This window comes from Rhopalosiphum padi, chromosome 2 (genome assembly GCF_020882245.1).
Source record: "Rhopalosiphum padi isolate XX-2018 chromosome 2, ASM2088224v1, whole genome shotgun sequence".
Classification (NCBI taxonomy): Eukaryota; Metazoa; Arthropoda; class Insecta; order Hemiptera; family Aphididae; genus Rhopalosiphum; species Rhopalosiphum padi.
This window is the reverse complement of record NC_083598.1, coordinates 27,333,152-27,360,711: the sequence shown is the minus strand read 5'-3', so window position 1 is coordinate 27,360,711 and position 27,560 is coordinate 27,333,152. Positions and strand designations below refer to the sequence as shown.

The 27,560-nt window shown below is 26.9% G+C and overlaps 1 protein-coding gene across 1 annotated transcript; it reads right to left on the bottom strand.

Moving 5' to 3' along the window:
- On the bottom strand, positions 1-27,560 carry LOC132920304 (carbonic anhydrase 2). Its single transcript, XM_060982579.1, has 7 exons — positions 27,115-27,560; positions 9,260-9,460; positions 8,691-8,809; positions 8,054-8,149; positions 7,202-7,319; positions 6,871-6,977; positions 1-793 (listed from the first exon to the last, which is right to left on the bottom strand). Exons 1-7 carry the CDS (start codon positions 27,149-27,151, stop codon positions 653-655), a joined length of 819 nt encoding a protein of 272 aa, XP_060838562.1. The 5' UTR covers positions 27,152-27,560; the 3' UTR covers positions 1-652.

Sequence of the window (27,560 nt, the reverse complement as noted above, 5' to 3'; positions counted from 1 at the left end):
TCACGTGAAATAAATAAACCAAAACTCTGTATATTTGTATTTAAAAAACTACTTAGTAATTTCGTTCAAAATATACGTACCATGTATTACACAATATTATTATAGTAATAAAATATATAATATAGATAAATCGTATAATAAATCGTATATAGAATGATAAAAAAAAAAATTAATATAATTTAAAAAAAAAAACAAACACTCTCAATAACGTTATATTACGATTACGAAAAAAAAAATGTTAAGGTGGACCCACTTGTTAGTCATATAATGCGTATAATATTATACAGCTATCTATATAATATATATATGTATATATATGTATACTTATAAGTATAATAATTATAAATGATTAAAATAGAAAAAAAATATTATAAAATCGCGTTGCGAAGTATTAATATAATAATAATAATAAAAATAATGACGTTCGTCGATTGTGCATATTATTATAATATAATATTATATTTAGAAACGCGTAAAAAAAGGAAAAACATTTTTTTAAATAAATCATTCCGTATACGTTAGCTTCTGGTGCTGGTGATGGCGGTGGTTTCTTGCTGAGGTCGTCGATCAGGTGTGTTTGGCGATGGCGGCCAATAATTTAATCAGACAATAAATACAAAATATAATAATATGCTTGTCCAACGTGTTCGTCTCACATGGCACCGCACTCTCTAAGCACTCTGTTTCCAAGTGGCAGTGGCGGCCTGTAGTTGTTGACCAGCTGAGGTCCTCCGTGCGCTTCCGAGCAACATTCTTCGGGTGTCCATGTCCTCATGCTTCTGAACGCGTTCAGCTGTGAACAGAAACGTCAGTGTATTAGAAACAAAAAACAACTTATGCTCGATATTGGGCGAAGACGAAAAGGCGTGAATGTCAAATTTAGGTTTGGGTGTCAGGATTTCAAACTTGTGAAGTGACCAGAAATATTTAGTCCGCGAGCACTGATTGAAAGGGGGAATTAAATGTTTTAAATAAGTAAATTCCACCGAAAACTCCCTTATGATTTGTATAAATAAATTTAAACCACCGAAATTCTTCTAAAACTATTTTTGAGCATCATCGAAGAGGTTTATTAGCCAATATTATAATTATTCTTTTAAACGAAATATATAAATAGAAAATTCAGCTATATATTTAATAATTATTTGCGATTACTATATTATTATTAAGTTTTTAAAATGTTGTATCATTAATTAATTACCTTATTGATATATTTATATTTCGTCATTGTTACTATTTATTATTTACATATTACTATTATCATTTCCTCTATTATTAATTGTATTGTATAACTGTTCATGATTTGATATAATGTAGACATTCAAAATGTATTAAACTGTAGAGTACTACAGTCAGACATAACATACAGAAGAAATCTGCATGATTCAATTATCCAAAAAAAATTATTTCACAATTTATCATGGAAATAATGTATACTATAAATATAATAATAGGTTCATTACCAGTTAGTCCTAATTCTGTAAGTAGCCAATTAATTTTGGCCTTCGAGTAAGAAGGGAAATACGTGTAATTACAGACAAATTCAATTTTAAGATTTAATTTATTATTATTATTATTATTATTATCATAAATCTATCGTTTCTAAAAACCGAGTGACTAAGTAATTGGTGTAATTTGTGTTTTTATTAGTTAAAAAATTGTATTATTAGTACTAGTATAAAAAAAAGATACAATCGTACAACTACCCAATTAGGTGTAACATATAGCAATTATAAATGTCTCACCAAATATTTTGGTTTACTTTGAGTAAACGAGAACACTGGGCTTAAAAATACACGTTATCGTGACTAATATATTAATTTATCAATATTCATTGAAAAAAAAACCCGTAGCGTGCTACTTGATTCATTCCAATGTTCAGAAAAACATTGTACTACGTCATATTTTTAAAATTATTATTTTAAATATATGTTTAAATGAGGTTGCTATGGTAACGGAATTATATTATGCGTCAGTTGCTAGGGGAAACCTCAATAACCTTAAAAAACAATATTTATCCAAATTTCCCGGATACATTATATTGTTTGGTAACTATGGTAACGTAATTATACTTCCTAGTAGCAACCTACATAGGATCATAGAAACTGCAACGCAAAATCATCACGTTTTAACATAATAACAAGAAATCAACAAGGATTACGAAAAAAAAGTTGTAACCAGCCAAAAACATATATATGATAAAATATGAATTAGAAAAAATACAGTACTTAATTAATAAAAACAAACAAGGCGAAGAACTGTATAAGTATTATAATAAGCTCACCACCCTCTCCGTAGCCCATATAACCATAAATTGGGACAAAGGGAGCTCGGGAAGGTAAGCTGCTCCATTAGACGTCTCAAGCCCTACAAGATAATGTACATGTTTCTTATTGTCTATACGCAAGAGATATATATAATCATTGTATTTAAATTTTTAAGAAATTGTCGTATCGCCATAATATAAGTTACGCAACTATCGGTCATATTTTTTTTTTACGATAGAACCTGTTTAATATGAAACTTTATTTGGACTCTGTACACGTGTATACCACAATGCGGTATGATCGACACAAACAGCACCATAACTCATAAATAAATAATTAAAAAAAAAAAGTTCACATTGGTCTGTTTCATTATTACAAATATGTAGTTTCTTGATTTTTTTTCTAATCGCTATTCACCGAGTAAATATTGGAACATGCCTTATACTAGTGGTTAAATATACATATACACTTCTTTATCTTTAGTTTGAGGGACCATAAAAATGTTAAGTAGTCATATAGCGCTATCTTTCTTTAATAATTGTCATCACTTATTATCTCTTTATAATGCTCATTCGTGTTTTAAACTATTAAATTACACATTGTATTGTCACTGCACAGTTTTACAACGCAATAATAATTAAAATTTAATTTCATACTATTTTTTAATTGCATAATTTGTGTGGTTGCCATAAAATACTTCAAATTCACTTAAAAAAAAAAAATTATACCCAAGAGAATTAAATTGTATTGAGTATACTGTTACTACTTAATTTTAAACATTAAGTGTAAATAGATTTTTCACAACTGTCGTAATTTATTTCCCATCGACTATGACGCTAATAACTTTATCGTAGCAATTGTACATTTTAATCCTTTGTAAATAAATGGATCCGTTTTAGATGATGTTGATATGCACACGCTAATTTGTAAAAATATGTTGTATATACATTATTTGCAATTTATTTACCCATACTATCAGTCGTTACTGTTTAAATAATAATTATTGGAATATTTTTTTAAATGTACATTAATTATTTAAAACCAGTAAGGACTATGAGAGAAATATATGGATACGAATAATGTGTAGGGAGTGTGAGACAAACGATATGTATATATATATATATATTATTGTCGATTCGCCATTAATATATTATTTCAAATTAATTTCTACGTCTTCTTGTTACAAAGATTACAACAGCATTGTCAATTGAGTTTAGTTTTGATCGATTATCTATATTGTACGCGTATTTCGCTATTATAGTTAATGTATTAACAATGAGCAATTTATAACGTTATTAACCTTGTTTAGCTGATAACTATGAAATGGTTAAATAAAAAAAAAAAAAAAATGTTAAGTTTATGTCAGGTATACATAAAAGCAATAATATTATAGTGTAAGTATGCGATATCAGTAGTTACCAGTACTTAATGACTCGACTTACACACACATACAATATACATAGAAGTACTTTAACTCAAACATGAGTTTATTTTTATTATTATCTTTTTTTTTTTAAATAGTATATACAAAATAGTATGAAAACAATGATTGAAATAATATATTATTTGAATGGTATTAATTATTATGTTTATATTATGAATTTGTCGATAGATATTTGACACATAGCACTGCCAACGACCAAGGTCAATAATTGGCACTTCAGGATACAGACAAGAAGTACCTGTCACGGTTCTTAACTTTTTAATCACAAACTACATTTTATAAGAAGGCGTAAGAGAATAGGCAACCTAAACGCAGTGATCAAAGTATAGAAGAAATTGAATTAAATCCATATAGAAACGATTATTATAGCACATCATTAATATACAAATTATTTTATTTTAAATTGTGTTAAGTTACAAGCAAACTATAAACTATTTATTTCTCAATTTCTTAAATATAATGATGGATAACATTTATTTTTTTATAGACACACAAATGTAGTGTAATCGTGATGAACTATTAACTGATTATCAATTTGGACATGCTTTAACACGTTTAACTTTTAAACGCTCAAACCTAGAATCTTATTAATTTAAATTACGACTTAGATAAAAAATAAATTGATTTATTTGTTTTGCAACTTCATTCCAGTTTCATTTCACACATTAAAAAATAATTTAAAAAACAAATAAAAACTAATTAAAGCCGAAAGTTATTTCTTAATAATTCACTAATCAGCAAATATTAAATATAAATAATGTTTATTGAAGGCCTAATTAATGTTTTTTTATTCATACAGGGTGATTCTTTCATCGAACAATACTTATTATTTCAAAATCTATTAACGTTTTTGAAAATAGTTTTTTTTACATAATTTTGAGTCGAAATAAACAAAAAAAAAATTAATATTCTTTTTTTTCATGACAACATACATTATTAATTACTTATTCAGAAGCAAAATATTTTTCGAAATATTTCGATTCATACAAATCTAAATTCAAACGAGTAGTTAATCAATTATAAAACTTATAACTATTTAAAGTTTAAGAGAGCGGAGTAGTATACTATTATTTTGCTGGTATCCCCGTACCACACCACTCCGCTAACTTAAAACTCATAAACTTCGATTTAAACTTTATTAACTTTCGATTAAAGTTCGATTTTAGATTTTGTGAATCAAAAAACTCCAAAATATGAATTTAAAAATGTATATTGTCGTTCAAAAAAGTAAAAAACTTAAATAAACATAATAATGAAAAATATTAAAAAATATTTATTTTATTTAGACTGGAAATTATATAAAACAAATATTTCAAAAACGTCAATACATTTTGTAATGAGGAGTGTCGTTCGATAAAAAAAATCACCCAGTATACACATAGCCAATTAATTTCTTGTGACATTGGCTCAATCTCAATGACTAAAAACATTTAAATAATAACTATGGGTACTGACGTAAAACACATTATACAAGTATTTATCAAAATTTAGAAATCTAAATGAATGGTTTAATATGATATGGTATATTATTTTAATATTTAAAATGGATTAATCTATGTAATAAAATACATGTTAAATGTTATCGTTACAGGAGGTGTTTATCATAATATTATTACTAATAAAGGACGAATAAATAATAATCGATATTCGTACAGATAATTTTAAAGATAAATGATGATTAAAACAAAATGTAGATAAAATAAATAACAACGGAAAAACTTGACATTATTATATAGTTTTAAAATGTTTAGTAATAATTCCATGAGGAAATAATTAAAATTATTGTATTCATAAGACACAGCTCATAACACTAGTAACTAATGAAATACTTAATTATTTTAATTATCTTAAAAATAGTAAAATATGACTGTAAAATGAATAATTAAAAATATAATATAATAAATCTTTATATTTTTTTTTTTTTATTTGTATATGTATACATATATTGTAAAATATAAATATTGCTTGAGTAATATATTTAAACTTTAAACATAAGTCAATCTAATATGTAGTAAAAAATTAATAGAACCTGTTTAAATAGCATAACCCAACTAAAAACTATATTTTATAAGTATTAATTCTAGATAAGTATTTTAAAAACTAAGACAGGCACAACATAATTATTTGTCTTCAAATTATTTAATCATGCATAATACCTTCACATTATATAATTGATCAATAAATTTAATTATAATAGTTATATAAACAGCTCTATTTGGAATAATTTTCAAAGCGGTAGATAATTGCTTTCAATTTTAATAGCCGAGTATACTAATTAATTTGCATAAAATTTAAATTCAATTTAAAGAAATTTTAATGGTTAATACAAATATTTAATTAATTAATTATATTATTGGGATATAACTCCAATAATATTGAAAAAAGTCAAGTATTAATTTAAAAAATATTTTTCCACATAATTATTTACGCAAACAGCAAAATTACAAATTTTTATGAGGTAAAACCCACTATAAGACAAATAATAATAGAAATATTATGCCAAAGGATAAACGCATATTAAATTAATCATATTTAAGACGCAAGATAAAGTATCGAAGTAATGAAAAAATAATAAGTACTGTACCTAAATTATAACTATAATAAAAGCATATATTATGATAAACTCTTGACGCGTACGTCACTTCCATTCAACTTGAAAAGCTAAGACTAGTATAATATATTTTAGTCTAGTCTACGTTAAGTACCTACGTATTGCACATTAAATGGCGTAAAAGTACGATAAATTAAATTATAAAATATTATGTGTATTATGACTATTTGGCGATGATAATTCGATTAACACGAAATACCGCATCAATATTGATGTTGGTTATTAAAACTCACTTCATAACTGTTAGCAAAAAATTAAGCATTAAAAACGTAGACGAAAGTATATTGGTTAGGTATAGACTATAGAAGAACGCCAAAGATTAAATTGATAGATGGATAGATGAATGAATGTAAAACAGCAAGACCTAATGAAATTGGTAATTATTTGACTGAAAGGAAATATTTAAAGACCGAGAAAATGTTATAACACTGACGGTAGTCGTTATAACTTTTACAGTTATGAAGCCATATGATGATGATATAAAGCTTGTATAAATTGTACATTGTTTATTAACGATGAAATATATATATAGTATTTAATATATTTACTTGTTTTTCGGAGACTTCTAGGGGGTTCTTGAACATAATCCATGTAACGCATTCTGAACATGGTGGAGTGGTCAGTGAACCATGATATGTCCAGTAAGTTACGTCCTCTGAAAGTGAAGTACGCAAACAATATTATGCAAAAGCATATTGGCATAGTGTTCATGTGTATGTGTGGGTACCTAGGTGAATACTGTTCGTGAGTATATGGTTTATTTTTCAAACAATAGTTACCATGATCATCAAAATGTGTATTATATATATACTCGTATATATTATTGTGTGTGTTTTATTGATAGTTATTAATAGTAATTTAGGGAAAATTATTAATTACCAGGCAACAAATTTTTTGGATTGATGGAATTGGTTATTTCAGCAGTTTGGTTTCGTAAGGCAACCTGTGGGATCAATGAAACAATTTTTTCCAATTCATCGTGAGATTCGGTTCCAGCCTAAAAAATTCATACAACCACACACAGATATGATTATTAATGCTTTAAAACAAGTCAATTATTATAAAATGTCGAATCATTAAAATGTAATAAATGATAATAGTTTAACAATAATAATTCCTAAACTATATAATATGGGATTTATGTCCCAGATTCGATAACACTCAATGTGTCTGTCGTCTGCGACAGACAAGATATACTGTGAGGTACTCACGCGGAGTCTTAAACAGACCCATTCATCAGAAGTTTGCACGGTATTCTATTTGGAGGACCCGTTAAAAATTTCTAATTTCCCCGACTTGGACCGATCTATAATTAGACAGGTACAAGTGTTTTAAAGATCAATCGACAGATTAATCCTAAATTGGTGGCTGAAGTTGATCCGTTTCAATGTATCTACCCAATGCTAGTAAAAATTTAAAAAAAAATAAACAATAACAAGTATCTAAATACTACCGTGTCATGTATTTAAAATATGGTAGATCAGCCCCAGACTCGGCACCATAACTATAATTTGGCATACACAAAGTACAGAAACTAACAGCAAACGTACAAGTGTAAAACGTAAGATGCATTATTATGTTTTTTATAATAGAGCCGAGAGTGGACAGACCTAAATCTATTTAACCAGTTGCGCCCGTAAACCATGCATAACTTTTGAGGAAGTTCTCAATTACCAATATATATATAAATATATATATCACACCGTGTGGCGTGTGGATTATTTTAAATACCTGTAAGAACACTCCTAGCACAGCCAAACCATCTGGATGTGCAATGGCTTCGGAAAATGAATTGTATTTATCACAATTCCAGTGGACAAGGTGTAACTGAAACATTTAAAATTCATAAATTAATACGTACAACTAACAGCATCTGATGAATTTAGGTTTTATGTAAATGTGTTGAGTGAAATAACGAAATATTGTCCACCAAAAATTGAATTTGATCTCTTGTTATAAAATCATTGCAATACTAATATTATGTAAACGACTGCACACCATGCAATATCATCAATAGAAAAATATCAAATATCATAAACATCAATAGAAAAATAGACAATAAAAGCAAATGACTATTGAAAATATACACTCGTATAAAAACAATGGTTTCACCATAACAAATGAATAACAATAAAACTCGAAAGAGAAACAGGCAGAGGCCCATAACGGGGAATCTATTGAGTAGGTAAGGAAAATATTTCGTTTGTCATCACTCATCACGGACAGGGTCGTTTGAACACGAGAATAGGTGGACTGACACATTTTATTGTGTTCATTAATGTAGTAATACCAAGAGGTATTATCTTTAGTGCAATATGGATTAAGATATTATAAAAAGCATATTGTTAAATTTTCGAAATACACTAACCTCGCCCGCATAAGGCATTCCATCAACAGTGTGTTCTGATCCCTTGGAGCTTGTACATCCCCAGTGGCAATGAAACTGTTCCAATTTGTACTTATGTCCCAATGGACCGCCAGAGAGTTCTAAAAAAAGAAAAACATATTCGTGAGAAAACTTAATCTCAAAAATTCTTCATCCAAAATACAAAGTAAAACTATTTTATTTCATATTACACTTTCAATCTTAACAAACTTAACATTTATGGAGTAAATTTTATTAGTAATTGGTTCTTTCTTTGTATCGAATGTGTTGTAACACATAAAATACCTAACGATACACGTCTTTTAATTAAATTAAATCTCATATCTATATAAGTTAGGCGATTATGAACATTGTTTTTGAAATAAAGGCGGTATTGTAATATTAGTTAACTAATATATTATCATATTGTTATGGTGAAAAAAACTTTACAGTTATTGTTGAAAGGTGAATTGCTAATAATTTTAGTACAACCATTACACGGCGTTATTTAGATACTCGTAACTATTATTATTATTTTCAATGTACTAAAATATGCAAATATTGAAAAATACCTGATCCTTCACCACCGGTAGCATCCACTTTCCAACCATATCCGGTGTTGATAATTTTTGTGCACATTTCAGGGCAGTAATTCCAGTACAAAGGTTTGCACTTAAGGGTCATGTCGTTGGTAGACTTCGAAGTTTCAATGTTAACTGGTGATTGTAATAAACCACCGGCTTGTGGAAATAATTTTGGCCAGACCATTGGTCCTAGAACAAGAAAATTAATTTATAACAATTAATAAATGAATAACAACATTTTTTTTTATAAAATTACTATTACTGATTTTTAAATAACACAAAATAGAATGTTAAAAACAAATATAATTTATTCTATGCAACGTAAAAACCCAATTCTGTAACTTTAATTCCAAGTAATATTACTAAACATCATTACACAAAAGTATCCAGTTGTTTTTCATACCTACTATTAATTTTCCTGTTGCGATTTGTTAAAATAATGACCCTTGGGCTCATTAAAAAAATCGCAAAACTAGTTTCCTGTTTATAATGTTTTTTTAATTGCTTGACAAAAATATATTCGTGTGAGTATTGCATCAAAATAAAAACAAAATATTTGATGTTATGATATCGATAAAACCGGTAAGTAAACTTCACACTGGTTTTTAAACTTGGAACGGAGACCGAGAGGACTGTTAGTTTTTCAATTGTACTTAGAAGTGCTTTCTTTAAGAAAAATCAATTTTAACCTTATCAAGTTTTACGCACAACAAAATTCAAGATCGACGGTTAAACTAGGATCGATAGTACTTCTTATCTGTGTAATTTTAAATTATAAGTGATGCAAATAATTTTGTTAGTATAGCATGTATACTGTATGGTTTAGTAACTTTATAGACAAATCAGAGAAAAAACAAAATAAATATAAAATTAATAATACAGTACTATCGTGGTCATATCAATCTCACACATTGAATTTTATTTTTAAATATTTAAAAGCAATAATATTCATTTTTGATACTCAGTCGTGAAAGTTATTATACTTATTTTTACGAAATTATCTTGCTTTCCATTTAAATCCTTTGTAGTGCTTAGTGCACAGTGTAAATTCATAGACTCATAAGTCATAGTAATGAAATTAACATATTGCAATAAAGACCTAAGTATTAATCTATATAATAATAACTGATAAGTACATATAGTAAAAGGTTTCATTAATCATTATGACTTATATGAGAGAAAAGAATAATTAACAGATAAGTTAAACATAATTTAATATTTACACAACTAATGCAAACATACATTTTTTATTCTATAATATATGGATGTGTGTATAATTTTATTTAAAAACAATTTAACGGTCAACTAAAACAACGAGTAATTTTATTTATTGTACACAACGTCATCAATTCTAAAACACGAGAAAATCAAAATAGAAAAACATATTATTATTAAATATGTTTATAATTTTCTAAAAACATCCTGATTCTCGAAATTAGACTTTATTGTATTTTTAACTCTACTTTTATATTTTACCAAAATATGAGCAGCATTTGCTTGCAATTATTTAAACCCAATTTAATTCGAAACAACCCATTTGGAATAAAGAATCGACACCCAACAACAGTTCACGCAAATATAATGAGAACAACGTATGCGACAGAGTTGTATAAGATAATTTAGTGATTAATTTCTCGCTTCCTCAATTAATATAAATTTTTAAAATGACCAATGATAATAATTAATACGACGTCAGCCTTGACATTTTATTATAATGTGGACATTACATTTTAAGCCAGTAAAAGTCATAACCAATTTCAATAGAATCGAAAGTTATTCGTCAAGAAAATCTTATATTTACATCTTTATCATTTTGTCTATTTTCATATGAATATCGAATTGCTTAACACACATTACCTACCAAAACTATTGAAGAATTTATGGACTTGACGTTAGGCCAATTTGTTTTCATGCCGTCTAACCAAAATATATTTATTTTGTTTTTATTAGATTTTTAAGGCATCAACTGCGTGGTTATTATCCAGCTCTAACCGATATTGTTTACACGTCTTACAAATACCGTGCAACTATAATTTACAACTTATTTTCAACCGAGTTTATTATTATTATTATTATTTGCAGTTTTTTTTCGCAGGAACAAAAAAAAAACACATCGCATCATGATTAATATCGTATTTTGACGTACGATATGTACTTATAATAACCGGTTACCGACAACAGGTGGAGCGGTTCGGACTGCGAAGCGTAATATTACGGGTACACCGCCTGTGGCCTCGCAAATCGTTTGGCTTTCACGCCGACTCGTCAAGCCCGCGGTATTCAAATTGCAATCCAAAAAAACATTGAGCCAACCACAGGGCAACGTACAATAATTCGAGACGTAAAAGAAAAATTATATGTACGCGGTGAGCGTGCGTAGGTATGTGTACGAGCGTAGGTACTATAGGTATTATATAGTACCTATGATCTACACAGCTATATAATTAATGAATGCGAAGAACGTAAAAAAAAAATTTCTCTCATCAACATTGTGTGTATACCTGCAACGATTGAAATTTGTTTTTCGCTCGTTGGTCTGACGACAATATAATAATGATACACGTTGTACTATCCACGTCGAAACCCTTTCATTTTGGCCGCAGCCGTTGAACATCACACACGTCTCCTTCTTGTAGTTAAACCTCCTAAACAGCTGTACGATAAAATTTTCAAATTGAACAGACACTACACAGTCCGTACGATTCGCCAAAATTAAAAATGCTGGACGACCGTCGTGATGATACGCATGTGTGGTAACAGTTGTACGAGTCACATTGGTGTATCTCGGGTACAAAAGTTACGATGATATCAATAATAGTGATTTATCGGCGGATAGGCCGATAGCGATGATTCCGATCACGATCCGAGCACGTGGGATACACCAAATGTATTACAAAACCGTGTTCTACGACCGATCGAAACGTGTTTTAGAAATTCTGCGAAACGGGCAATTATCGGAAGCATCCGAGTGCGATGGTCAGTATTATGAATTATAATAATATACCTAGCCAGGACGATCACGATTTAAACGATATGCCAATCGGCACTATTAAGCACCGTCAAGGCTGTTTCGTGCGACGAGAAGGTGTTAAAAACGCATAAGCTATATTGTATTACCATAATGATATCGATGGATGTGTGTATAGTGTAGTGTGTACACGTAATAGATAATTATTTCTGTGTTAAGTAAGTAATTTACTAAAAATGGAACATTATTGCGTATTCTTTATTGACGTTAATGACTGGGTTCACTTAGTACGATTTATGAAATAAATAAAATATAATATTTATTTATTAACGATTCCTCATGCCCGTTCTAAAATGTAGACAATCGTTACCCCTAATCGCTACCCCTCCCCCACCACAACTCGCGTTTTATTGGCCTACAATATATATGACTATCCTTACTCAGAAAACAAACTCAATTTGACGTCATGAACTATATTAATCTACTGTATGTCTGTATATCCTTTTTCATTCTTAGTTTTGCTGATCGAAAATCATCCAGTTGCCCTGGCATCTCCACGATCAAATCTACAGTTGTATCTTCCCTTTCTTTCCGAAGAATTTTCGTTACATAATGTTAAATATATTTTTATTTTCGGTTCTCCATTTCCATGCGTATCGTTTACTCGAAAAGTATATGTAACTTTTAAGTAAGTATTACTCGTGTCGTTATAATTTAAGTATTCTATTACTTTATAAATATATAATAATAAATTGACAAGAATTAGAAAGTAATATTGCGTATCATATGTAATATTATTTAAACATAAGTATATCTTATATATTAAGACGTATACTAGGTATATCATATGGCTGTATATAAATCATTTAATTATATATCTTACTATTTACCAAAATCTTTATATTATTTATAACATCTCAATTGACGTCAGTAAAATAAATGTTATTTTGCATAACAGTTTTTTAATTGATAAAAGTTTATTTTGGAATACAAGCCAATTCACATAATAGATTAATAAGTAAATATTATTAATAATAATGTTATTTCAGAAATTTTCAAAATTAAACTTTCAACACTTTGCCTATATTTGTATGCTCTATTTTCGCCATATAATACGTTAAAAATATTTTAGTAAAGTACAAAAATAATATTATATTTACAATTTCTCAGTGTCCGAAAATCGCCTATATAAATAATAATTTTACGAAGTAGTTTCGAATTGAATTGAAGCGATGCGAGAGTATATGACTATATTATAGGTGCATTATTCGTGACAAAAAAATAAACGACACAATTAGATAAACGTGGTCATACTATAATATAGGGTTAAAAGTTAATTAAAAATGATAAACTCATTACTTAACCATACACTCATAACGATAACGTGTTATTTAGTTAATTATTTTTTCACGCATTAAATACATGCCGTCATTATTATATTAGCATTATTCCGCGAAAGCAATTTCCGGCAAATTTTTAACATATCATATATAAAAATTCGAAAACAAATAATATTACAAATGAAAAAAGCAGCCTACAAAATGTCAACATTATTCGCATTCTATTAAGTTCAATAGAATTTAACGAAAACGAGCTAGATATGATAATATTATTATTTATTATTGCTCTATTTGCACGTATGGAATGTACTTTGTTAGGTAACTGTTTCTAGAACGTGTAATGATGTACTATAAGAATATTTTGAAAACATAAAATATAAAATCGTGATATAAAGTAATATCAATTTTTTCTTATCTGAATAAATTAAAATTATTTTGTTTATAATTCGAAAAATATTAAACATAAATTGAATTTAATTAAATAAATAATAAAAAAATAATTCAAGTATATCCAATCAAAAAAAAAAAAGAATAAGTCAATAATGTTTTCTATTTTTAATGCACAATTTTGTTTTAAATTATATAATATATACCTTAAATGCTTCAATTAAAGATTATAACACTTAATAACATATTTTCTTATCACACCATGATTTTAAAATGTTAAAAAACTATATTAATGATGTCTATGAAAAATAATTATATACAGAATAATACCTATAGCATCAATTATAATTTTTTCTGTAAAATTAATAATTATTCCTTTTTTTAATTAGTTGAAAAATAAAGTGTTTAAAAACAATTGTGATTGTTAAAGTTAGGTAATGATATTTCAAATAAAAATTAATATTAATAAACTTTCATTACAATATTGACGAAAAGTTTAATGTAAATACTTTATTTTCAACAAAGAAAACAATGAACAACTTTTCCCTTAACACTAAATGTACTTATATACTAAATAAAAATACTAAAACAAAGTTTATAAAGCCACCTCAAGTCATTGAACACAAACTTTTAAAAGTTAAAACAAGTATAAAATAAATGCTCTCTTCTAAAGTATATAACCACATTTTAGTGTTTATAAAGACATGAATCCCAATTTAATATAATATTATAAATTTAATTAATTACAATATATAATTAAAACAATTGTTATTACCGATATTGTAATTTAGAATAATTCAAATTTACCATACAACGGTTTATAGTCAAAATCATAGGAGTGTAAATAATTATTGATGTTAATAATCGTTAATGTTAATTTTTAAGCAATTTATATTTATTCCAATACAAATAAAAAAAAATAGTTTATCTTACGAATTAGCTCTACTACGTAGAAAAATTGTAATGGTCTCAATAAAATCGATCAAGCGAATCGTAAATAAATAAACACCAAATGGTTAATTCGACGATAGCATAGTTTGGGTAATTAGAATTAAAATTATTATTTCTTATGGCAACAACTTGTTGTAACATTAATATGCAGTTAATAGACTTAAAAACATTTTTTTTCCCATTATATAATATACGTTGATGTTATATTATAATATAAACTGCCTTTTTTTTATTATTATATTAAACGTTCTCCCGTTCCGGACTATCGGACAGTCAAGGACAATTCAAAGTTATTATGAATGTTATTATATATACTTTTATTTTTTTGATGAAGGTATTGGTATATTATATTATCATACAGTATTAGCTCTAATATATTATGTTACCTGTTCTTATTATTATCAATTTTTTTCCTATTATATCTGCACAAGAATACGTCACATTATTTTATTGTATGGTCACACCAGCATAATTAAAATTGTATAATAGTTTGATAAGATAATTGAAAATATTGGTAGCTCAAGGGCAATATACCGGATTAATTTTTATGTCTAGCACCTATGTCTCAAGTAAAAATTGGGTAAATAAAAATATAATAACAAAGCCTCAAAAATTAATAAAATCATTTTTACTCGTACATAATATTATATACCTACAAGTTATAATTAAATACCAGGAACAATATTTAAATAATTCTCTTATTGAACGTTTTTTTTAACATTTCATATACTATGTATACACGGTATAACTATATTATCTATTATGGATTACCACCATGCCTTGTCATACCATACACACATCATCAAACAAATGCGTGTAGCCATGATGATGATGTATCTTATTTGATTGATTTACGCTTTGATAAAACATTATTTTAACAAGCAACAAAAAGTTATTTAAATTATTCAATTTTTTTTAAATTATTATTATTGTAGCCTGTAGGTGTATTTCACTCCTGACGAGATTAGAATTTATATTTATAAGCACATTGTTTAGTTAATTTGAATAAAAATATCGTCATACCATCAAGATTCTGCAGAAGTATATATCTATAATTCGTTAACATTATAGTATTATAGCTGAAAAGATATAAAATAACGAATATTATTTCCTAGAAAACGAAATATTCATCGTACAATGGTTTTAAAAGTTTCGAACAGTCTTCTTTTATGACATTCTTCCTATGTAAATTCTAATCTGCATTGTATAATTATTATACTAGTCACGTTTTAACACACCATTATGGCAGTTATAGCCTATAGGTATACATCTAATAATGTATTTAATTTTATATAGGTAGTATTAAATTTCAATAATCGTTTATATTTTGATTTAGTCAATTTGTTTTATGATTTATTTATTCTCACATTTTGTAGATGTTATGTGTCCTAAACTACTCAAATACACGAAAGATCACTCGAAGTGAGTATTATCAATCCCACTCGAATTATTCAATAAAAAAAATATCATCTTTACAACTGCAAATTTATTTCTCAATAAAATTATGTAGTTGCCAAATAAAGCCCACATACTTCTAATTTTGTATGGTAATAATAATGAATTACAGCTTTCTATGCTAACCAATTTGTCCACATATCTATTCTATATGATTAATACATAAGTATTTAAAAACTTAATTTGCAAATTTATAAGGATTTGCAAAAACAATATATTAACAAAACCAACACATAACTCTATATCTGGTATAATCACTTGTGTCAATAGATATAAATAAAAAATAGAAATTGAAAACCTCATTTGTTAATACGATCGAGTTTCAATATAGTCAATATATGAGTATTGACTCAATTCAATTCCCCGAGAAATTAATTTTGCACCTAATGCGTATAGGATTATAATCTACTTGAATAATTAACGATATTTTTTATTACTTTATTTCCTCTGCGGAATTTTCATACATCACAAATCTACTACCTATACATAATGTTTGTTTTAAAAAATATTATACGAAATTTAGGTGATAGATATAAATGGTTAGGTTAATGGAAGCATTATGCAAATTTCATACACAAAACCAACTAAATTGAAACTTGATATAACACTACAAAGTCTTGCCCAAATTTAAAATATCATTTTTTTTTATATATTGTATGAGAAATTAATATGACCCGATTGAATACATTTGAAATTGAAGTAGGTCAGTTACTCTAATGGTTTATTTTCCGTCTACCGGATGAAAAAGATTAGTTTCAATTTTTAATTCCTCCATATGACAATATTATATACGTATGTTTAATATATCATAATATTAGAAAATAATACTTCTTAGTAGTCGTTACAATACCATAACAATAGAGATTGAAGTACTTGATAAAATGATAACAAATAAATTACGTAACTCATAAAAAAAAAATTAAATTTTAAATGTAAAATAAAGTGTAATCGATAAAGAAATAGGTATATTTGTATTTCGTTGTGTTACAATGACATGACTGTTTAAAATTCAAAGATGCAAACATTTATTCAAACAGAATAATTTAATGGCGTTTTGAATTATAAATGATGAATCATAATTTTAAACGCGTGTACAGTTAATAAAACCTGGTTTGCTGATTCGCAGAGAAGTAACAAGTTATTTGAACGAATACCAACAACAACTTCGCGAAGATGATTGATCAAAGGATAATTTTATTGCAAGGATATTATAAAAACTATTGGTTGATTGAAAACCAAACATTCAATGTATTTATAAATATACAACCAGATGTGCAGCTTATGAAAACATGAGACTCGCAACACGAATGATTGATTTAATATAATATGGATAAAATATAGACATTATGTGTCAATATATAAATACCATAATAATATATGTATATATATTTTTTTTTATTGAAAAATTCACAAAAAAAAAGTTATCCCGTTATTTTTAAATACAGAGTGGAGCAAGAATATTGTATTAGTATTACAAATGTTACATATGTAATGGTGTGTCTGATATTATGTATTATTAGAACAGAAAATTTAATCAATTTTCACCTCTAAAGGTTAGATTAAGTAACTTCTGGCAAACAATTTGATCTAGTTAGTATTTGGAATAAGAATTTCTCAATACCTAACTTGATGATGGAATACGTGAAGAAAAACTAGTACAAAACAACGGGAAAACGGTAATATTTAAGAAACACCAGTCTTGGACAAAATTACTTTTGTTTTGTTATTTTTGTTGTATTTCAGAAAGGAATACGTTTTTGCCAAATATTTATATTACCGTTTTTTAAATAGGTTTTTTAATCTATTTTTAGGAATTTAAAATGTTCTACTTTTTTTCTTTAATTTATGTTTGTTAATAAGCACGAAAATTGAATTCATGAAACCTCGTGTATTGTACTTTAAGAAATTAAAAAAAATATCAAATACACATTAGCATTTTAAGAGTTCAATAACTTTGACGAAATGGGATATTTAAACTAAAAATAACGATTTTTCATTAGTTGATTTTAGTTATTATATTGCAATTCAAAAAATATTAATCATAGGCTTAATACTTTTCACAATCACGTACACTATTTTTTTACAATTAAATTTTCAAAATATTACAAACTTATTTTTTCATCATTATTCAGTATGGCAGACGTCAGTATAGACTTAGAGTTAAGAGTACAAGCAATATTGTTAGTAAAAATTAATTAAACTTATCGAATTATTAAATATTAATAATATAAATATAAAATAAAGTACCTATCCTTATAGAAATTGACTTTGATCCACTCATCTCCTTCACTCAGAGACGTATTTTTTATACAATGATTTATCGTTGAATTTATATAAACATATATATTACAGTGGCCAATAATCGTTTAAATAGATTTAAATAGATCTGCTACACATGAAACCTATACAGCAGATCAAGTTACAACAGAAGCGAGTTCCTCAATTTTTTAGTATCCATAGATCTCGTTCAATTTTTTTAAAATAAGAATCAATAATATATATATAAATATAATTATATGATATTTCACCAAGACAAATGGGTTAAATTTGACAACATATTATAATGTTATATGATTATTATTGTTGTTATTGTTATTATTATTATTATTGTAACACTGGCCTTGTTCTATCAACAATAAAGAAGATTTTATTTAGTGTAAAAAAAAATGATAATATATTATTATAGAATATAGTTTTATTGGTCGATTGGTTTTTTTTTAGTCCTTGAGTACACTGTACTATTTTTCATTTTCATTTTCATCTTAGATAAAAAAAAATATATATTTATTAATTTGTATAATAGTTTATACAATACAAAATAATATTTGCATGAATTATTGTTCGTTACTATTTAAAACCTAATTTTGTTCAGTATGGTATTGACTTTGTATTTAACGAGGGACATTCAAATTCTACTCATTAATTTGCAAACAGATATTTAAAATAATATATTTCATTATATTTTCTAACGAAAAACTGTACATAAATTAATAATTATGAACACATTTTTTTTTAAAAGAATTTGTAATAGTAATAAATATCAATAAAAATGAAATAGCTATTAAAATAAATTAAACCAATTGACCAAAAACTATACTTATGAACTTAAAACAGAAATTGATATAAATTTTATCGTCAGACATAATAACAAATTAAATTAATATCAAAAACACTTGTCTAACTTCTAGATCTAGTATCTAAAATATGAATAGTATAAAATTTAAATCAAACTGCACTAATCACCACTAAAAGTCTTAGACACATGATAGATATTATACATTTTACATTGGTTATATTAATGAAATAAATCAAATACAATTTTAACATTATTATCTGTTTGAATTTGACTTATAAACAAGCAGCATGTATACATCATTTGCTAAAAAAATAAAGTTACTTAACTTAATATTAAAGGTCTTACAATAAATTTTAATTAGAACTCATTAACATACAATAATGCATTTAAATTAAATTGTTATGCTTTATTATAGTACCCAATGCCCGAGTATGTTAGAACTTCGAGCGAGACTTCGAGTTTTAAGTGCTGTAAGTACACATCCATAATGTTTTTGAAAATAAATGATATTTATTGGACTACCTATATATTATGTAATTTGTTAATCGATATACGTCCAAGTAACCTATACTTATGCACTAATATAAAATGGAATTAAATTGCAAAACCTAAAAATAACAACATTCTGCAGATAAAACATTGTTATGCTTATATTATCAGAGAATCGGTGTAATTTTGCAAGTCACAACAATTCAGAAAAACAACATATTTTCTTTATAATTTTTTATTATTTTTTATTTTTTACGTTTATAATCAGTTTATTGATTATAGTACTTCAAAAATTTAACGTTTTTAGAAAAAATATTTTAAACTATTACACAATATTATACTTAATTTGCGTAGAAAAATGTTAGCATACCTACAATAAATAAAAAATTGTAGTGTTTTTTTACACTTGTACCAATCACTATTCAACAACTTAAATAATAACCGTTGGCCGTGTAAATTAACTATTAATTTGTATAAAACATATCAAGTATCTTCGATATACATCATTATTTCCACAGTAAACCTATCCAAATTAAACTATAATAATTTTTCCAATAATATTTGTTATATTTTTTTTTTTTTGCGAATATAATATAATTTGTCGGTAATAATACTTCGTTTCCAAAGTTAGGTATAATTAATACCATTGATTAAATGCAATAGTATTGTATGTTTATCAATGATAGTATCTACGTAAGATTAAAGAATAAGAAATATATGGAATGCTAAATAAATATCATAAATGTTTGATTTGTCACTCATCTAAAATTGTCATACCTATACAATAAACACGTCACAATTTTTTTTACAGCGTTATAATTTTGTAAACGATAACGTCAAGGTCCTATACGGCTACACTCCTATATTATAGATAATTTACAAATGTAAAAACAAACATGATACATAGCATTAAGTGTACAAAATTAATATTAGAGCTTTAGTAGCTTATCCGGATATCCCATATCACGATTAAATATGAAATAAATACACAACCGAGTTTATGTATATAATTCACTGATGACACAAAAAGTAATAATACAATTTATAACTATACGGTAAAATATCTTTGTACTCGACGTGAACTAAATAGTTATAAAATGATAATGCATTCTTCTAGAAATTGTGCTAGACCTATGCAAAAATTAAATTAATTCATAATATGGTACATTGAATCTTGATGTAAAATAATCTAACAGATCATAATTTGATTGTGTACTTAAATGTAATAGGATATTGAATTACACTAGCAACTCGCAAGTTAAAAACACTGAACTTGTTTTACACATCAAAATAGAACGTGTTTGTTATATTATAGGTATCAAATACAATCCACTGCACGTGTCGACCATAACCTACCTGTTGTAAACATAATAATATTATCGTTTTAGCGGTCTGTTTACCGCGACCTCGGGTGTAACGGACTCAGATAAAACAAAGTGAAGATAAAAACCAAAAATTATCATTGAACAAATCAAATTATTATTTATTAGTATTAAATACATTATACGTCAAGTGAACCGTTCGCAAATAATGTGGTTATAAATTAAATGCCACACGAAGGTGTCTAAAATTCACTAAGTTTTTGAACAAAACGTGTTAACTCAACGATATTTCAAGAAGTTAGTTTTGTTTGTGTTTACTAACAACACTCATTGGAATATACACTAACAAGACACAAACCGCAAACAAGTATCGTGGGATGTAAAATTGGTTTTAAATAGTCACGGAATTAATATTAATAATAAGAATTAAATTTTTATATATATAAATGAGAAATTGAATTTTTCATTTGCCCAAAATATAATATTAGTATATACGAGTAGATAACTAATACGGATACTATTCAACATCCATAAAAGGAAAATAATGATACATTAATGAACTTAACACGTATTCTACTCTTACATTCAGTGATGGTGTTCATAAAAAAATTGTCGATAGTTTTCTCTAAAACTTTATGAAATTTATTCCGGTCTACTGGAGCACTCTATACGGCGCAGTTTTTGATCAAACCTTTAACATAATATTGTACTACAGTTTACAGCCTACAGATAGTAAGGTACTGTGATGTATAGTGGCAATGCGTTCAATACGCGTTTATATCTATAAAATAATAAAAATATATATAATTTGTTATTACCGAGTGACTAGACGACTAGTTGCGAAACTCACTTCTCACATTCTCATGACCGTATGTGATGACGCAGTGGTGCATCACAATATTTAAAATGGATGTTTATCAATTTTTAACACAAGAGCGTACGTTGCTGTATTCGTAATACATTTACCTAATTCGTTTAATTAAACTATATCCCGTTTGTTTAGCAGTACTTTATCACCAAGGCTATATTTGTTACGGGTTTATAGTTACTCAATCGGCTACAACGCCAATTAATTATGGTACAATATTAGATTCATATTTAACGGCTGCCTCGCCTATTATGTACTTACTGCATTATAAAATATATAAGTAATTAACAGAAATAATTATTCGTCATTTTTCTACACTGATATTATCCGACAAGCTGAGATGTTATACTGTACAATGTCTCTGTTTTTTTTTCTATTGGTTTCGTGGTGTTTCGCCGCCTTCGCAGTAGTAAATTCGAACGGAAACGATGCGTCGCGGATTAAAGTCAACGATTGACATAAAACACCACTACTAAACTTATTTTTAATAGTGCTAATGGACACTGGACACGCCAAAGTCTGAGAAGATATATAACTTCAAATTTAATTTAATGAAAATAAAAATGGACTATTCAAAAAACAATAAAGTAAAGAATTAATGGGTCTTAAAAAATGTTTGAAAATAGAATAATTATAAATTATTTGAACAAATATACTGTATATTATGTTATGTTGTGTAACAATACTAATTAATGAGAGTACGTGAATTTGAAATGCCAAATAAAGAATAATACTTAATTTGAAAATTGAAACCAATTTGTATTTACCTATACTTAGATTTTGTTCCCGTTCTTTTGGAGAACATTAGGACATAATATGTTATGGAGTGTCGAGATTAGCTAGTATTCATGAAAAAATTAGTGACGAGTAACAACCAAATGCATTTAAGTCTTTGATAGTTAGCGCTTCTTACGTCATTAAATGGGTCATTTTTATTCGCCACTTTTTAAAATTGCAAAGTTAAAAACGAATTGTATATTTGTTTCAATTTTGTCCGATAAAACAAATTCCACAAACAAAATTATGGCATGCAAATTCTAATCTACAGTCGATCAGAGTTATAATAATTATAATATGCATATCGTTAAAATAATAGTTATGACGGATGATAATAATAAATTAACAAGTAATAATGCATTCATTTCGTAGAGTCTCGTATTTGTGTATAAATCGAAATAGTGTTTACGACGCCATGATAAAAAAAATAAATACCTACTAAGACGAAAAAGTAATTCAATTTTTAAAACTAGAATTAATAACAACATATAATAGATACCTATACTTGATGGGCGTTATACTATTTTGTAAATAATGTTTTACCGGCGTGTAATTTTACAGGTATGATATATAATGGTTAATTAACTTAATGTTAATCATCCGAAACACCAACATTTTGAAAGATAGGTAGTCATCGAAAAGTAACTATTATAATATATACAATATACGCCTGACAAATGACAACCTATTATAGGAGCATATTTACGTATTGTAAACACCTATCTCAACAGAATTTGTTAGAGAGTCAAACATTTTACACAAAACGCTTGCTTGTGGGCTAAGTAAAACCCTAATCTAACACAATGCACAACAATTAATAACATTTATACTAAAGCTAGGTATAAACGTATAGTAGTTGTTGTTTCTAAACTTATATATTATTATGTATATGTATGTATGTGAATGCATGTTTATAATCTAAAAATCTAGTTCTGTTTAATTATATGATGATGTTATTATTTAATTATGTTAATAATTAATATAAATTTTTAATCGCTTACGAATGTAATAAATAATAACAATAATCACATATCTAACTATAAATAATCACAACGCACGATTATTTAGTGAAAATGAAGAGGGTTTAATAACCTAAACATAAAATATTAAACGATTAAAAAAATTGCTATTAATTTGGCAAATGATAAAGTCTTTTTAAGTATACATTTGATTACAGACATTAACTTAATAAAAATTATCTTATTTAACGCATACATACATAGGTAATAATATAATATACATTATGTTTTTTATACACCTTTATTGTGTTAATACAAAAGTATTTATGGTCCCTTATGTTTAGTTTTAAAATATACTACTACTTGTCTACTTTATAATTGCCAACAATAATAATTGACTATTCCACAAAAATTTATATAAATGTATCCATTAGGTACCTACCGATAATAAAATTTATTACAAAAACTACATAATATACATTGTTCAAACTTGGAATAAAAACAGGTTAGATTCATAAATAATAAATTATAGTACCACATATAATTTAGGAAAAAATATTTAAAAATACTTGATTGTGTCATTAAAATGTCATCATTAATATTTCCTGAAATTCTAAGTTATACTTCTACATGGCCACATAAATATATGTATATTTTTTTAGTCGTTCGTGTTAAAAATATCAAATTAAAAATAATAGCGAGAATATTATATATAAATATTAATATTATATTGTAAAATACATGGAATAATAGGTAAATTACAATGACAAATGGCGGCGATAGTAAAATTCAAATTAAAAATGTTAATACGATAAACATTGCACATGAAAAATGACTAATTACTTGTTTATACTATTTGCATTCTTTCCTTCAAAATACGATCACACAACAAAATTGAAAAATTGCATCTCTTATAAATAATAACACTATAATTATTACTTGCGTCGTAATCAGACAAGTATACTAAACCCAATATTTATGTATTCTATATAGCTGTATTCCTGACAATACCAATTTTCTTTAAGTACACTTTCCAAAGCTTTCCATCAGGTTTTTAATATGTATTTACGTAAAGCGTTAAGATAGGTTAGGTCGTACCCACACTCAAACCATAACATTTAAGAGAGACGTATAGGCAGTATTTCAAACAGTAAGAATAAATTAAAAAAGTCGCTAGCGTTCTATAATTTCGTAAAAATAGTTTTAATTACTAAATATAATTTATATCATGAATATATTATTTTAATTACTCATTTTGCTATATTAAAAATATATTACAATAGGTTGAAATAATTTTTCCAAAAATAAAACACATATATTACTCATTAATGATCGTGATATTATTAGCTTATATTATGTCAATATCGTAGAACGGTGTAAACAGGTTCGTAGTGTAAATAGATTAAATATAATCGAAATGTTATGAAAATCATATTTTGTATAGAAAATAATAATATACGTGTTGTGAAAACTTACAAATTTCTACGAATTTCTTTTCGTTTAAATACAGTAACGTCATTTGGACCACGTAAAGTAAATATTTGTATATTAAGCCCCAATATTATTGTAATTTAGCTACTTTTTTAATTGATTGGCCTAAAAAATGATAAATACTTGACATGCGTAAAATAATTTAAAAAAATATTAGTGGCGCCATTGTTAAATATTCAATATAATCAAAATTCCAACTTGAAATGTATATAAATAAATTGTGAATCTGTATTGTTGATGTTTTGAATTTTGTAAACTCCTCCCGAAATTTTTTTTGTATATGTGCCTGAGTATCTATGATATGTTTCAAGCAGTTCTATTAACTAACAAAAACAAAAACTATAGAAAAAGTAAAAAATTAGTCTATATAAATAGCAAAAAATACTAAAATATTTTGAAAATCATACCATGTCTAAAAAATGTCAATATAAATATTTGCTTAAAATTTCAGATCTTTACAGCTTATCATTTTTTAAATACATACAAAAAAAACAAAATCTAGTTTTGAGTGGGTGCTATTTTTAAAATTTTTTGGAAAAGTTTAGATACGATTTTCTACCGGAAACTATCCTTGAAGTGTATGATTGAAACATTTTTCTTTTATAAAAAGTGTCTCGAGACAAAAATAATAAATAAACAAACAAAAAAAAAATATACATTATTGTAAAATCAATACATTCATCGCACCGCTTTAAATCTAAAATGCATAGCAATGGTAAATTTAACCTCTGTACCTCTCTGTAACCTATCTTACATAATATTATAACTTAATAGATAAAAATGTATTAGTAAAAGAGTTAACTTACAGCTATGGAGAAAAAGCTAGAATATAAACTTAAGTAAAAATATATATATATATATTATGTACCAAACATAATAATGCATTATTATATCATCGACATTTGTTAGCTTTCACTTTTCTTTGGAAAGGAAAATTAATTAACAACCTTTATTAATTAAATACGTATAATAATCATAACCTTTCATTTCAATATATTTAACTCGAGAAATACCTAGAAAAATACGTAAGAAAATGTTTTGAAAAACGCCATAGCCACCATGTATTGACATTTTGTGCGAGATTTTCTAAATATATTTTAAGAATGATGTGCTTACAGTTTGATAATCTATATGCAAGTTAATGGTTGGTACATTCAAAGCATCAATTAACTTCTTCATTATAATTGTTATGAAACTTTTTGAGCTCGTCGAATTACGTCATACCATGACAAGGAAAATATTTAGAAATTAGGATACCCACGGTCAAAATTATATATTCTGTTTTTCGTTAAATGGGTATAATTATAAAGTAGCACGGCGTATCAAATAATGTCAAATTTCGACACGGAATTAAAGAAACAATCGAACCAAAATAGAGAAAACAAAATATATTCCACCATTTCCACTAATACGGCCCAATACCGAACCCGGTCAAAAACTGGTTTTAATCGAACGGGTGGCGATAAACAGCAACAAAACCGAATAATACATATACTATTAAGTAAGACGTAATAGAATAATAATATAACAACAAAAATTATACAGGTTCCGTCAACACGACTGTCAGCCAATATAATTATCATACTCGGGTATTATAATTTATAATAATATATGATAATTATGTAACATAAACCGTGGGAGTCCGTAGTGGGCGGTTAATTATTGACGTACGTTTAAAACAGAAAAACAAAAACACAAAAAAATACAAATACAAATATGAATTACAATTGTCAACCGAGCCGAGCTCTCGGTGCACCTACCGTTAAACTCTTCGTATCCCCATTCGTCGGTCGTCATGATGTAGGTATTGCTGCGGTGATGGCCGTGTGTGTATTCGCTGTGTGCGAAAAGCTACGCGACGACCGGAGAACTCGTCGGCGGCGTGCGGAGAAAGAGTTGGAAAACCGTACGAAAACGATTTTCGGCGTGAGACGATAATGTACTGGATTATTATCGCAATAACAACGGTAGAGCGGTGGTATTGATATTTTGCTGTGTTTTCCAGTCGGTGCTCGGCGAAACGTAGAGAAACGGCTGATCGCGGTCGTGGTCGCCGTGCGATTGACGTCGCCGGTCGCAGTCGCCGTGTGCGTACGGAAAACTAGTTGGCGTCGATACGCACAGCTCAGTCGGCAGTCGTGTTGTAGCGGTACGTAGCTGCTGGTGGGTACGTACAACGGCGGCGTATTATAGTAACACTGTACAG